Source organism: Sceloporus undulatus, chromosome 2 (assembly GCF_019175285.1).
Source record: "Sceloporus undulatus isolate JIND9_A2432 ecotype Alabama chromosome 2, SceUnd_v1.1, whole genome shotgun sequence".
In the NCBI taxonomy this organism is placed as follows: Eukaryota; Metazoa; Chordata; class Lepidosauria; order Squamata; family Phrynosomatidae; genus Sceloporus; species Sceloporus undulatus.
In genome coordinates, this window is record NC_056523.1 from 56,754,355 (window position 1) to 56,768,350 (window position 13,996).

Genomic DNA, 13,996 nt, shown 5'->3' on the forward strand with positions numbered 1-13,996 from the left:
GGTATTTAGAAATCTCAGCTAGTTTTCTAGTGTTGTGGTTCTCAATATTTAGTCCTCCAGATGTTTTCAGCCTCTAATCCCAGAATGACCAACTATTGGCCATGCAGGTTGGGGGTTCTGGGAGATGAAGCTCAAAACATCTGGAATACTACAGGTTGAGAACCACTGCTCTAGTGCCATCCCAAACTAAAAGTCCCTGGATACCATAGGATGAAGCCACAGCTATTAAAATAGAATCATAGCACCATAATTGTGTAGTATGAGAGGACCCCAAGCTAAGCAGCTTCAGTGGGCATCAGAAACAGAGGTTCCATCTCTTCTGCTATTCTGCATTCCAAAGTCCCTCTGCAATCTATCCAATCTCCCAGACAGCCTTATCAATGCACAGCACTTCTGCAGGCTGTTGTTGAGGCAGTTGCCTGACTTCACCCCTGCCGGCTCAGAGATAAGCAGTTCTTTGCAGCTTTCTTTTGCCAAACTGATCTATGTCCGACATTGCAGTTTTTCCATAATGTTCCTCACAGTCCCTCTGGGTCCTTCTGGGAGAAAACGGGATCAATAGAAAGAGGACTCCATAAATACAGGACCTTTAAGTTTGGAAACAGAATGTTCTTCTTTCCTACCCACCCTGCATCATCTACCAATGATGGCCAGCTCAAACACCCTTGTGGTTCTTTGGGTGCTGAGAAATAGGGGATTCAAGCCACCTATATCTAATGTGTGCAAAAATTCAAAGATTTTGGAATGAAAGTTCTTTTGTGGATAAGTCAAATATTGGGGGTAGTCTATTTTAGAGGAGCATTATTAATGATATCCTTATTTGAAAGGGAAAATAAGGATTTATCACATAAAGACCTCATACCATTTATCTGCAACAAGGCCTGAAAATGTCAAAGATGGCAGAAAATAGAGAATTTAGCAATTAAAAATGGCTAAACAGGATTTGGAATTAGAGACATTAATTTATAAATTAAGACCAGCAAAAAGAGATATAAAAGACTACCTTTTTTGGTATAACATGGAAGCCATTTGTTACTTTTGCATGTCAGTGTAATGGTGAATATAAACCACCGAATGACCAAATTAAAATTTGGATTAATAATTAAATAAATTCTATTATAATAATATGTGAAGGAATAGAATGGAAATTGCAGGTGTAAAAGGCTTGACAGAGTGGCATTTCTATTGTGTACTAAGATTATGGGGTAGACGAGAAGGGGGTGATTTGTAACAAAGGCTGAAATGGTTGTAATACTGAGATTGTTGGTTGTTGTGTGCCTTCAAATTGTTTCTGACTTATGGCAAGCCTAAGGCAAACCTATCATGGGATTTTCTTGGCAGGTTTCTTCAGAGGGGTGTTGCCATTGCTTTCCTCTGAGGCTGAGAGAGTGTGACTTGCCAAGGGTCACCCAGTGGGTTTAAATGGCTGAGCTGGGATTTGAACCTTGGTCTCCAGAGTCATAGTCCAACACTCAAACCATTACACCATGATGGGTCCAGGTTGTTGTTTTTAAAAGAAATGTTATTGCTATTTAACACCTTTACAGTCTACAAACTGAGATGGTATTATTGTTAAATAGCAATAAAATTTATTTTTAATTAAAAAAACAACAACCTTGTAGCTCTTAGATGGATGGACTACATTTTACATTGACCCTAGCCAGCCTGGCTCTCTCACTGGCTGGGGAGGATGGGAATCAATCCCAGGCTGCTGAGAAAATAGGAGTGCTAGTCAACCCTAGTTTCCTTTGTTCATAGCCTCGTTCTGATCCCTGCACCCTCCTTTTGTAGTTGCTGCTAAGTGTGAGAGGTTCCCTCCCTGAAGTGGAATTTCCCATCCTGTGCTCTCTCTCGGCCGCCCACGTGCTGACAGCTGATCTTCACTCACTGCGGACTCAACTGTCTCATGAATTATCAAAGGGAAGATGGTAATTGAAACCTGCACTTGAGGATGCCATAAGGGGGATGATGATGCCAGTAGGCTTGGAAAGAGTGGCTGTCACCCTGAAGGACACCAGGGCTTGAAGGCTTCTTTGTGTGTTAGGATCTCCTCCAGCACACACACAAACACACACACAGCCCTCCATCTCTGATCACTGCCTGAGCATACAAGCTCTGGTGCAGGAGCTGCAGCTATAATCTCATTCCCTGATGGTCTCCAAACATGATGCACCTCACTGACACAAAATGTGACCTGGGCCTTCTTGCCACCTTGGCCCTCTGGGGCTGGAACTGGGGTGATGGAGTGCAACAACAACAACAACAACAACAACAACAACAAAACAAAGGCTTGTCCTGATTTGCAAGGCAAAGCTGCTCCTGCCACCTTAAACCAAATCCTCGTTGGGATGCTGCACAGCAAGTCCAGAGTTTCTCTCCTATAATTGCTCCCCAAAGTATTTGCACCCTGTCCTTGACATTCATGTGCTGCAAAGCATTTGGGGAGCCCTTGAAGTCAGAGCACTTGACAAATCACAGGATGATTTTGGGAATCCCCCAAAAATCATCCTGTTCTCTTTGCTTCCCAGAAGTACGACCGCACCGGGAGCTAGTGGGAAGCTAGCTTCTATAGTTCAGGCCGACCTCTCTCTCTCTTTCTGTCCTGCCAAGCCTTTCCAATAACAAGTGCCGGCCCTGGAGACAATCTGCACCACCTGGGCACTTGCGCAAGCTAAGCCAGACTTTGTTTAAACAATCACACTCTGTACTTCCACCCACAGACTCATGGTGCTTAACACTGGCAGACTCAGAAGAAGCAGTTATGTAACTGGCATTCTCCAAACAGAAGAGCTCCAAGAAAGAAGGAACGGCAGGACAAGGAGCAGAGAAAGGGAAACAACACCGGCTCTCACAATAGCCATTCCATCAAGGCATTCAACCCTCTCCAAGACCTATTTGAGTGGGGCAGACCACTCTCCCCATTTTAAATTCTTGAGTGATTATGTAATGGTATTTAAAAGAAAACACTTCTCCGCCTGCACTCACAGGCTTTGTGTATTGAAGAAAAGAGTCATTGCATCATATTATTATGTTGCACGTATTTTTGACATTTAGAACGTGACAGGAGTCCACCAATGCTGTAAGTCACCATAGCCTACTCCTCCCTTTCAACTGCAGTGTGCTCCATGATAGAGAGAGAGAGAAGGCAGCATAATGGTGGTAGTGCTGGACTGGGACTGGGAAGATCCAGGTTCAAGTCACTGCTAAGCCATTAACTTCACTGGGGAAGCTTGGACCAGCCATTTTTTTTGAGCCTTCCTTCCAGGGTGGGTGTTGTAAAGATGAAATACAGAAGGGAAGAGTCAGGTACATTGCTTTGAGCTTAGTGGAAGAAAGGCAGAATGCAGCTACAACTGATAATGGTAAACTAAAGAAACAGCAGTGCTGAATAGACAGTTTCACAGGAACACTCTTCACCACTTGCATTGTCCCCTAGCACTCCTTTTCTTGTGTTCTCAGGCAGCTTCATATCATATCATATCATATCATATCATATCATATCATATCATATCATGATAAGTAGTAAATGGGAATGCCAGCCATTGACAAAAACATGTGAGAACATGAAAAGCCTTGTTATTCACTGGGGATCAGATCAGGAAATCAAATCCAAGACGGGACAAAATGGCATATGTCACTACAGCTCCACATCCCCATCACTGCCATCATCATATTGGTCCTCATTTCAGCACAAGGAAGGGTTGGTTAGCTGTGACATACCTGGAGAAGCACTGAAGAAAAGGGAACTAACAACAGAGTTCTACTGGTGTAGTTCAGAGGAGCAGAGAAGAGCTTTCTAGTAGAGTATCCTGACTGTTTGACCAAACTACAAATCCTAGGATTCTGTAGGATGCAGCCATGATAGTTAAAGTGGTATCAGACTGCTACAACTCTGTAGTGAGGATCAGTGGTTCTATATGCTGTAGCAAGCTCCTCCTGTAATGTTATTAGTTTGTCTTTGCACCTGATCAGTGACAGACATGAGAAATGGTTTAGATCACAGTAAGGGCAGCTACAGAATCAGACATAAGATTCAAGAGGAAAGATTGCTTCCCCTCCATTTAAAAGATGGAGACAAGGATGAATGCATCAGAGCACAAGAGCCATCAGTACATCAACATTTATAAAGGTACAGTCATGGGATTTTAAAACGCAGGAGTGCTTTGCAAGGAGCTATCCAATAGCTCTGTGTCTTTCGGGTCCTGTCTACGTCTGATCTGAGCATTCAGAGAATAATTGCTGTTATGCGTGAAAGTCAGAGCCTTCAGAAATGAAACGCCTCAGCCATAGGTTTCATGTTATCATGCAATGCAGTCAGCTGCCTCAGACGTTGAACAACCAAATGGAGACAAAGATCAAACAATGATACCTGTATAGGTGGATATGTGAAATGGTCCACATAGCATTTATCTGCATGGTTCCCATAATTAATTCCAGTTTAACCAGGAAATGTTTGCACCAATGAACTGGGATAGAACCGGGGATATCCTATTTAAAATTTCAGATTTTATTTCCTGGTCCTTGAAAGATATTACACCAGTTGTTTGGCATTAGGATTGGAAATTACTTTGGCATTCATCTAGTGTAACATCTTACCTTCATTTTTGATTGGTTACAAGAAATGCTTCATGCAAGGAACAGGTAGGGACTTTTTCTCAGCCACATCAGAAATGATAATAATTATTCCAGTAACAAACTATTCCCCCCCCCCCACTGCCACACACACATACATTTCACGTTTCTGCCATAGCATCAGGTGCTGTCAAGGGAACTCCTGCTTTGATTCCAAGAGAGGCTAGAAACAGAGTATTCCTAGCACATGTCTAACCTGGTTGAAGAGATTTAGCAAGGGAGAATCCACCACTCCTCAAGGTATTTAGTATCATTGTCATATTGGTCATAGTGTTGTTTCTCCTCATATTCAATGAAAATCTATCTGTCTGATACAGCATCCTATTAAGATCGACTTCAGCACACCAGGGCAGAAAGCCTGGACTTTTCTCTTAATGGGGAAAAAGTTGGAAACAAAACACAGCAGATGCATATATATGTCCCGGGAAACTCTATAACTCAGACTCCACTGCGGAAAAGGCCTGATTTTTAGCCACCAGTACTCACCTCTAAAGCCAAGTTAGTCCAAATTAAATCTAATGTTGACAACTATAGACCTCTATCAAATATTATGGAGGAGCAGCACCAGCTGATTACTGGACATGATTATCTAGATCAGTGGTTCCCAAACTTTGGTCCTGCTAGTGTTTTGGACTTTAGCTCCCAGAAGCCCCAGTCAGCTTGGCTAATGGTCAGGAATTCTGGGAGCTAAAGTCCAAAACATCTGGAGGATCAAAGTTTGGGAATTGCTGATCTAGATCAAGGATGGCTAAATGTGCAACTCTCAGCATTCCTAATGGGACATGCAGATCAGCTAAATCTAGAGGGTGTGTTCTTTGTTGTTGTCGTCGAATGCCTTCAAGTCATTTCCAACTTATGGTAACTGTCAGGCAAACCTATCACAAGGTTTTCTTGGCACATTTCTTCACCGTTGGGGTTGTCATGGCTATCCTCTGAGGCTGAGTGTGTGTGACTTGCCCAAGGTCACCCAGGGGGTCACACTGCTGAACCAGGATTCAAGCCCTGGTCTACCCAGCACTTAGATTCATACTGATCTGAACACAGACTGGGCTATTGATAAGACTGCTTTAGTGGTGTTGTTTGACAATCTTCATGTGTTGACAGATATGCAGTATTGCCTTGTTAGTTTTACTAGACATTTCAGCAGCCTCTGACCACCTAATCCTTCTGAGCTACTCAAAAGGATTCAGAGTTCATCCATCTATTATGGTAGAAATATATTATCGGAAAGATGTCTCAAAGGTAAGGTAGAGACACAAGTATTTGGAATAAGGATTTTTGTTGTTTTCTGCTTTCAAGTCATTTCTGACTTAAAGCTACCCTAAGGTGAACCTATCACTGGATATTCTTTGCAAGGTTTGCCAAGAGTACTAATGCTAAAAAGCTCTTTGATGGGAAATAGACTAATCCCAAGAATCCAGATCTGACACCGAACAGGCTGAACAAATGGCATACCAAAATAAATGAATGGAAGCAACTGATATCCGTGGATAAAACTGTTCTGTGTATGGAATGCTTTGGGAAGGACTCTGCTTGCCATCTATTCTCTATCCTGCATGTTTACTCAGAGGATGCACTCGCTAGAAGAAACACTCAGTTGCCACAGCCTATGAACAAATGGAGCAAATCAGTTCCTTTAGTACTTATAATCTAGCAAGAAGTGAGGAAGGAATTATTCTTAAAAAAATGAAAATAAAAGCAACTGTTCACAGAAAGCAGGAGAGTCTCAGTGGCCTCACTGTATCAGAGAACACAACTAACACAACAAGCAGTACATTTAAAATGGGGAGAAGACATTGAGGATTACAATTAAAGTTTCCTTTAACTCATTCATACCACAGGCTCCATACTTTCGCTTGCAGGGCCTCTTTGATGTTTTCCTGATTTCAGTTATTGTAGTTGAACTAATCACTCATCCACTATACTAAAACAGGAACAAGAACTTGGTGATATTGTAAAAATGTTATAGATGAACACTGGGTGTCATAACAATCTACTGAGCCTATAAATACACAGTGTTCACCTTTATTCAGCATTCAGTTCTCCAGACAATATTTTGCTCACTTAGCCTTAAAAAGAACTACTGATCTTCTATTTCTGGTCATGGTAAAACTGTACATGCATATGCATCAAAGCACATCAGTCACATTGATTTCTTTAGGGCCCTACATGAAATTGTTTCATATGAAAACATGCAGAAAAATAAACAAGAGTCCAAACACATACCCCCAAGTTGGCAAAAGATCCCACTCAGGACAAACTGAAAATTCTCAGAAGACCCAGTGAAAGAACTGTTTGCTGTTCCAATGAATCAGAATACTGAGATTTAAGTGTCAGTTGCCTAAGACCTTGCTCCATCAACAAGAAAAAACAAGAAAAGGATGTCTCAAATTGCCACATGCCCAACAATGGAGGTAATTGGAAAGACCAATAAAGATACATGCAGCTACAAGATTATCTGGTAAGGTAAGATGGAAAAACAATGGTAGTAATGTTGGCTTGCTACTTAGAAAGAGGCAAACTAGCATCAAGGTACTGTAAAAGGCAGTGACAATTGCTGGGATGAACTGGGGCCTTTACATTGGCATGTTTAGGCTCCTCAGGGAGCTGCTTTTTGGCTCTCTGCAAAAGGCCCCTCATCACATTTGGAATGAACAAGGCAGGATTGGGTATATGGATCAGAAGCATTCCTCCAACATCTAGCATAATCTAAGGTAATAGAAGAATGATCAGCTTGTTCTCTTCATATTGTTTGTGGCCAAGTAAAATATCAAAAGTATATAGGCTGAATATCCTTTATCTGACATGCTTGCAAACAGAAGTGTTTTGGATTTCATTTTTTTATGGAATCTGGAATACCTCTAAGTACATATATGTACATAATGAGATATCTTGGAGATGGGACCCATGCCTAAATACAAAATTCATTTATGTTTCATACACACCTTATACACTTAACCTGAAGATAATTTTATACAATATTTTAAAATAGTTTTGTGCATCTAACAAAGTTTGTGTACACTGAACCATCAGAAAGGAAAGGTGTCACTATTTCAGCTACCCATGAAAAAAGTTCTGGTTTTGGGAGATTCTGGGTTTCAGAATTCCAGATAAGGGAGATTCAACCTGTACTGTAATAGCATCCATCAAACTAACATTGAATTTTATGAGGACAAAGACCTGGGTCTACCTAAGCCAACGTGTATGATACCATGCAGGCTGTTTTAATAAATGACTGGCATTAGAAAGATAACACTACCACTTATAATGAACAAAAAGAATTTTATTGATACATATACACACAGAAATAACAGAGGTATTTGAATAATCAAAAATGGAATGTTTACGAAAGAGTTAAAATAAATAATAAAGATACCCAGATGCATCAGTGCTAACTTTAGTAGCACCACTAAAAGGAAATGCCCTCTTCTGAACAGCTCACTCTCTGACTGAGCTGCCCCAACAGAGTCTGTACAGTCTGCTACCACCAGAAAGTGGTCAATATTTCTGGAATACAAAGAGTCACTATAGTGATTTCTACACTTTTGCATTTAAAATGTTTATTCGCTGTTTTCATCCCTTATTTCTTTAATAATAACTATTAAGTTTTGGAGTCCAAAAACATAACCCGTATCTTGGCCCTCATGTACCACACTATCTTCTCCATAATACCTGCAAGTTGTGTGGGCAAAGTCTATCATTCGAACGTCAACAGAGCTAGCAGTGGGCTTGTAGGCGTATGCACCTGCAGATTCATCAGATGACTCCTCTGAAAGACCCTCAAGGTCTTCTGGGTCAGAGTCCACTGGTACATCTTGTAATTCCTTTCCATCATAAATAATGAGCAAAGAGCTGGAGTAAAAACGGTATGATTCCTGTTTCTCCAAGACTGATTTTAATTCAGTCAGTTTCTTGAGTACAGGTTCAAAGAGTTCTCTTCGCAAGTATTTGCCATTATGAAAAAACTGGTAAAGTGCTTCTTTAAATCCTTGGACAGAAAGTTTCCTCCCATGATATTTATTCATGAACATTAACTGGCCAGAACCTGGCTGGTAAACCTGTAGAAAAATTAAGGAAAGAAAAAGTTAGCATCAAATGCAACAGTATGTCTCAGTCAAAACTCTGAATAAATCAACAGCTTCAGGAGAGAAGAAAATCTTGAAAAAGCTCTTCTGATGTAAAGGAAAGGAGAGATGGCCTCATTTGGCAATTACAGTGGACTCTTGTTATACACTGGGATTTGGTTCCAAGATCTCCCATGTATAACAAGATCCGTGTATGCTAGAGTCCCATTAAATATAAAGACATAGCAAAATGGTGTCCCTTATAAAAAATGGAAAATCAAGGTTTGATATTTGAAATTTATACTTTTTTTTAAATATTTTCAAACCATGTATGCTTGAATCCGTGTATAAAAAATCTGTGTATAAGAAGGGCCAACTGTACAACTCTTTAGTGCATTTTTAATTACCAAGTAAATTCTTCAGATTTATATTACTCGTTTTTTTTTTCATTTAGGAAGAAAGACTGAAGAATTTAAGTAGGATTAAAAATTTATTTGGCCAACATTTCCAAAGTCATGTTCTGACATGCATAATTGCACCACTCTCTAACTCAGCTCATTAACTGCAATATCATGCTTGTGCTTGTTAACTCTGTTTGAAAAACTACTGCCAATTGGAGTTGCTGCCTGTGATGTCTAGTGACCTGCCCATTGACAACAAAAAACATTTTTTAAAATAAGTCCAAAGCTACTGTGCTGGTCTATATTATTTGAAGCAAATTACTAGATTCATGAAAAGATCCACATAATGCCCAATAAAAAGGCATGTGGCAAGAAAGCATGCTACTGAAAGCTACACTTTCTATAAACACAAACCGTGAAGTGACAAATACCTCAGAACAAAATTGTCACTTGAAATAAGAAAAGCTGTTGTGAACAGCAGGCTTCTAGCAAGTGCTACCTGCCATGGAGTGTTACTATGAAAGGGGAATGAGATACTTCTTCCCAAAAATAAAAGTTCCAGTAGGGATATAATTATCTCATCTAACAGCAGTGAAAGGCTATGCAAAAGTGATACTCTGTGACTGACATATCTGAAGCTCTACATTCAGATTAACTTAAAAAAATTAAAAGAAAGCTTGTGAAGTGACAGTTGGGATACAAGGATGCATATCTATTTTTATTGTCCCTATGGTCACATTTGTTAGCTTCCCCTACTTACAGGGAGTTGGAACTCCATATCTAAACAGTGGAACATTTCCTCTGAAGCACATAACTGCTGCTCCTCTTATCTTAGCCCTTGGGCAATTAAACCCCTCACCCTTTACTTCAGGTTCATCCGGTAAAGGTAAGTAATTAGTTCAATATAAACTTACTGTAACCTGGATGTACCACAGCAGAATAAGTCTCTTATTACCGGATGTGCCTACACACATTGTTATTCCTCCTATGCTGTTATAACAGCATCCTTTGACCACTGAAGAAGACCTAGTGTCGAAACGCATTTGGTCATTTTAACCTACTTCTCATTTGTAATGGGCTTGTACTGTTATCCCTCCCATTTGTATCTATGGAATTGTTGAATACTTTACCTTACCTTCATTTTGTATGTCAAACATTTCCCTTCACTTTGTCTATTGGCCTAGCACTTATTGGATTTATCAGCATTTTTACTGACAGGTTTGAGTATTATTTTATTCAACATCCGGATTCTGCACACAGACCCAAGGATCCCTGTCTGCCTATTAGTTTGGCAATAGTTTTAACCCATCCCTTTTACATATAACCCATTCTTTTATTCTGCTCTTAATAAAAGTGAGCTACACTTTGATGCTTTATGACATGCCCACATTATGAAGACCTAGTTTCTTTGAGGGGAGGAAAACTATAATGGGAGCAAGATTTTTCTACTCTCACTACCATCAAAATATAAATGCAATTCTCTGACCTTACAAAACCCTTTTTTCACTTCAACAGAAATAACCTTGCACATCTCTTTCCTGAAATCCTAATGTTACAATCCAAAGCTGAATGAGAAACAGCTAAAACCTAACAGCTATTTTAATGGTAAGTAAGATCTACATCCAAATGTAGCCTTTCAAAGCTCCATGACAGCATCTGAAGAAGATTTTGCATGTTTTGCCAGAAAGGACAACTGAATGTGATCCTTTGGTAGAAAGGACTTGTATGTGCATGCTTCACTCCATGCACATGCACATGGAAACAAACATCCTCTAACTATCTCCTATGAAGGATTTGCTAATCAAATTTAGGACAGCCTGATGGTTAAACAGCAAATTCCATGCATAGTTAGAGAAAGGCACAGTGGCTCACTTTCTTTACTCTTGATAAGAGCAACTGCTCTCAAGAGGCCCATCCACTTGATTACAGTTATACTGCCACGTTCTGGAGCTTTCTTCAGCAAGATGAAGAAAATGTATAATTTCTCAGCTAGAAAAGTATGAAGTAGTATAGTTACAGAATGTATTGAAATTAGTAACATAGCTGCATTACTTTGCACTGAAGAAACTTAGCAGGCTTGGAATTTTAAATTGCTTGGCAATGTCCAATTATAAATTTACACACCCACCACATCTAGGTCTATGATTCCATGACAATTGTAATGAAAACCTCATACTTCTCTAATTCAAAATAGTTCCAAGACTTGATTCAGAAGAAAGCTAGTATTTCTACAGCAACAAAATGAAAGTACAAATTGGTTTCACACACAGTCTCTTTTAAGAGGAACCCTCATTAAGCAGGAACCACCATTCTGCTCTTATCCTTTTTTGAGACTCACCTGCATTCCACACACCCGGACACCTATAACTGCCGAAGTACTTTGCTGACACTTCCGGATCTGATTAGCCTTCTTTTCTTCAGAGGCATCATCTCCGTGCTGTCGGGTTCCCATCTTGAGATCCAACACACAAGGCACCTCATATCGTGAGGTTAGGTTTTCCAGTAAGATAAATTCTGTTTCATTAAGGAAAAACCTGCAAGAACTGCAACTATATTCTTGTTTTACTTGCAAAGTAAATAAAGGCTCTAACCTAATAATTCTCAAGGAAGCTTCTGCTCTGGATGATTTGGAACTTGTGTGAATTGATTTAACAACAAAAGGCCCATTATTTAAAACTTGATGGACTGCATTTGTGTCCCCTATGATATAGTGTCTTGTTTTCCAAAAACATTAGAAAAATACTGTCCTGTGAGATAGCAAGCATTTAAGAGAAAGCATAAAAAACCTCCTAGTCCATCAATTTGGATTCAGTCTCCTGAACGTCCCATACTTCTGGCATATCTTTAATCAACTGCTCTTCTCATATTAGGAGAAATATTCTAAAGTAGTTCAATTATTGAGCAAATTCATTCATATGAAGCTCATTTCATTACAAGGAGGAATTTTCTTCTGTATTTGAAAACTTAACACCCAGCTGAAAACCATTAGCATTTCTTATCTGTGAGAGTCATCTGCAGTACAGAGCAAATAACCTACTAAAAAGCAAAATACAACAAAACATTAGCCTTGTGTCTCATTGAGAAATAAAGAACATCCCTCCTGGATCAGACCACAGTTTTATCTGGTCTGTGCATTCTGTTCCCACACTGGCCAACCAAATGCCTAGGAGAAGTCCAGAAACCCAAAAACACCCATCACTCATGTTCCCCAACAATTTATACCGAGAAGTATACTGCTTCTGATACTAGAGACAATATATCATTTTCATAACTAATCGTTATTTCTACTTTTATCCTTCATGAATTTGCCTAATCCCATTTTTTATTGTTGTTGTGTGCCTGCAAGTCATTTCTGATTTATGGCAACCTTAAGGAGACCCTATCAAAAGGTTTTCTTGGCAAGATTTGTGAAAAGGGGTTTTGCCTTTGCCTTTTTCTGAGGCTGAGTGTGTGTGACATGCCCAAGGTCAGCCAGTGGTTTTCCATGGCTGAGTGTGCATTCAACCCCTGGTCTCCAGTGCTGTTGACCAGTGCTCAAACCACTACACCACACTGGCTCCAATCCTCTTTTAAAGCCATTCAAATGGCAGTCACTTGGATCTTGTAGCTATCCAGGTTTAGTTATCCACTATACAAAGGATGTTTCATCTTTTGTTAAAGTGTTATAATTACATTCACTCAAATTCCTTCATTAATATGCACCTCCCAGAAATCAAGAGAATATTTAAGATGGTTTCAAACCACTCTGCATGTATCACTTACATGGTATGAGAGAAGTGTTTGCACTTACAGGGTATGAGAGGAGGGCAGTATTCATTTTCTTAATGTAAATGAAGTTTTTAAGTGTGAAACAAATATATTAGACACATCACTGAATTTGCAAAATAGAGGAAAGATGATGGCAAATTTCTACTTTGTAACTTGTTTTTCTCCATGTACCTATCAACAAAAAGCAAGGTCTCTTTATCCTATTTTTTAAATGGGGAAAAAAGGCACACTTGATCTTTTGAAGATGCAGCATAGAAATTAAGCCTAGCCTGATATCTTTCAAAGAGGCAACACTAGTAAGAGCCATGCAAAGAAATTCACTTGCAGCACAATTACTATATAATATTCCACAACAAACTTCAGTGGTTTAGAGGGTTATTGTCTTGGACTGACATAGGTAACATAGCTCCTTCGCTATTACAAGCACACTCCAATCAACAGCCTACATTGGCTGCAGAGACTCGACATCAATTGCAGTTTTCTGCAAAGACAATTGGCCTGCAGAGTTATGACACCAGAGGACTCAACATGGTTGTGTCTGAGTCTAAATTTCAGTAGTGGAAAAATCTCCTTTATAGTTACTATTTAGCAATGATTGACAAGAAACCTGAAATTAGCCTTAACAGTCTCCCAGTGTTTAAATCTGTGTGATGATATTTAATCTTATAGTGTTCCTAAGCATGATCTTTGTTCAGTTAGCAAAAATGATATATTTGTAGAAAGGATACTATATTGATTCCGATGTTTTGCATTTTCCTTCATTCGCTGTAGCTGCTGTTGATGGCACTTCATACTCCAAGGATTATGATGTTTAAACTGTGAACTGACATTCCCCTTTTTCTCAACACTATAAAACAACACTTCAGATTTCTTCAGCAGTTCAAATTCTTCCTCTAATTTATGGCTGAAAAATATGAATAACTATTAATATCTATGGCCAAATGGAAGTATACTATCCTTTAACAAACAATATGAAAACTGGGGCTGTGCTCTAATAATGATCAATAATTTAATAATAATTTCAAACATGTTACAAGTGACAGTTGACAATCACTATCTTTGTTTATATTATCTGAGCAATTTGTCCAACATTCTCACAGCAAACCTTCTGTTTCATTTTTAAGGACTTTG

General features: G+C 39.4%; 1 protein-coding gene and 1 long non-coding RNA gene across 4 annotated transcripts in view; one reads left to right on the forward strand and one right to left on the reverse strand.

Annotated features, from left to right (window-relative positions):
• LOC121923184 overlaps window positions 1-2,982 on the forward strand; it is a 67,978-nt gene extending 64,996 nt beyond the window's left edge. Inside the window, exon 3 of the long non-coding RNA XR_006102326.1 lies at window positions 1,792-2,982. This is a non-coding gene — a long non-coding RNA (uncharacterized LOC121923184). The remainder of the gene's footprint in view (window positions 1-1,791) is intronic.
• Window positions 2,983-7,894: 4,912 nt separating this feature from the next.
• IP6K2 (inositol hexakisphosphate kinase 2) overlaps window positions 7,895-13,996 on the reverse strand; it is a 36,427-nt gene continuing 30,325 nt past the window's right edge. For all 3 annotated transcript variants that reach the window (XM_042449850.1, XM_042449851.1, XM_042449849.1), the window contains 3 exons: window positions 13,594-13,769; window positions 11,436-11,611; window positions 7,895-8,690 (listed from right to left, as the gene is read on the reverse strand). In XM_042449850.1, the coding sequence (XP_042305784.1) occupies window positions 8,193-8,690; window positions 11,436-11,611; window positions 13,594-13,769 (850 nt within the window). In that variant the 3' untranslated portion in view covers window positions 7,895-8,192. The remainder of the gene's footprint in view (window positions 8,691-11,435; window positions 11,612-13,593; window positions 13,770-13,996) is intronic.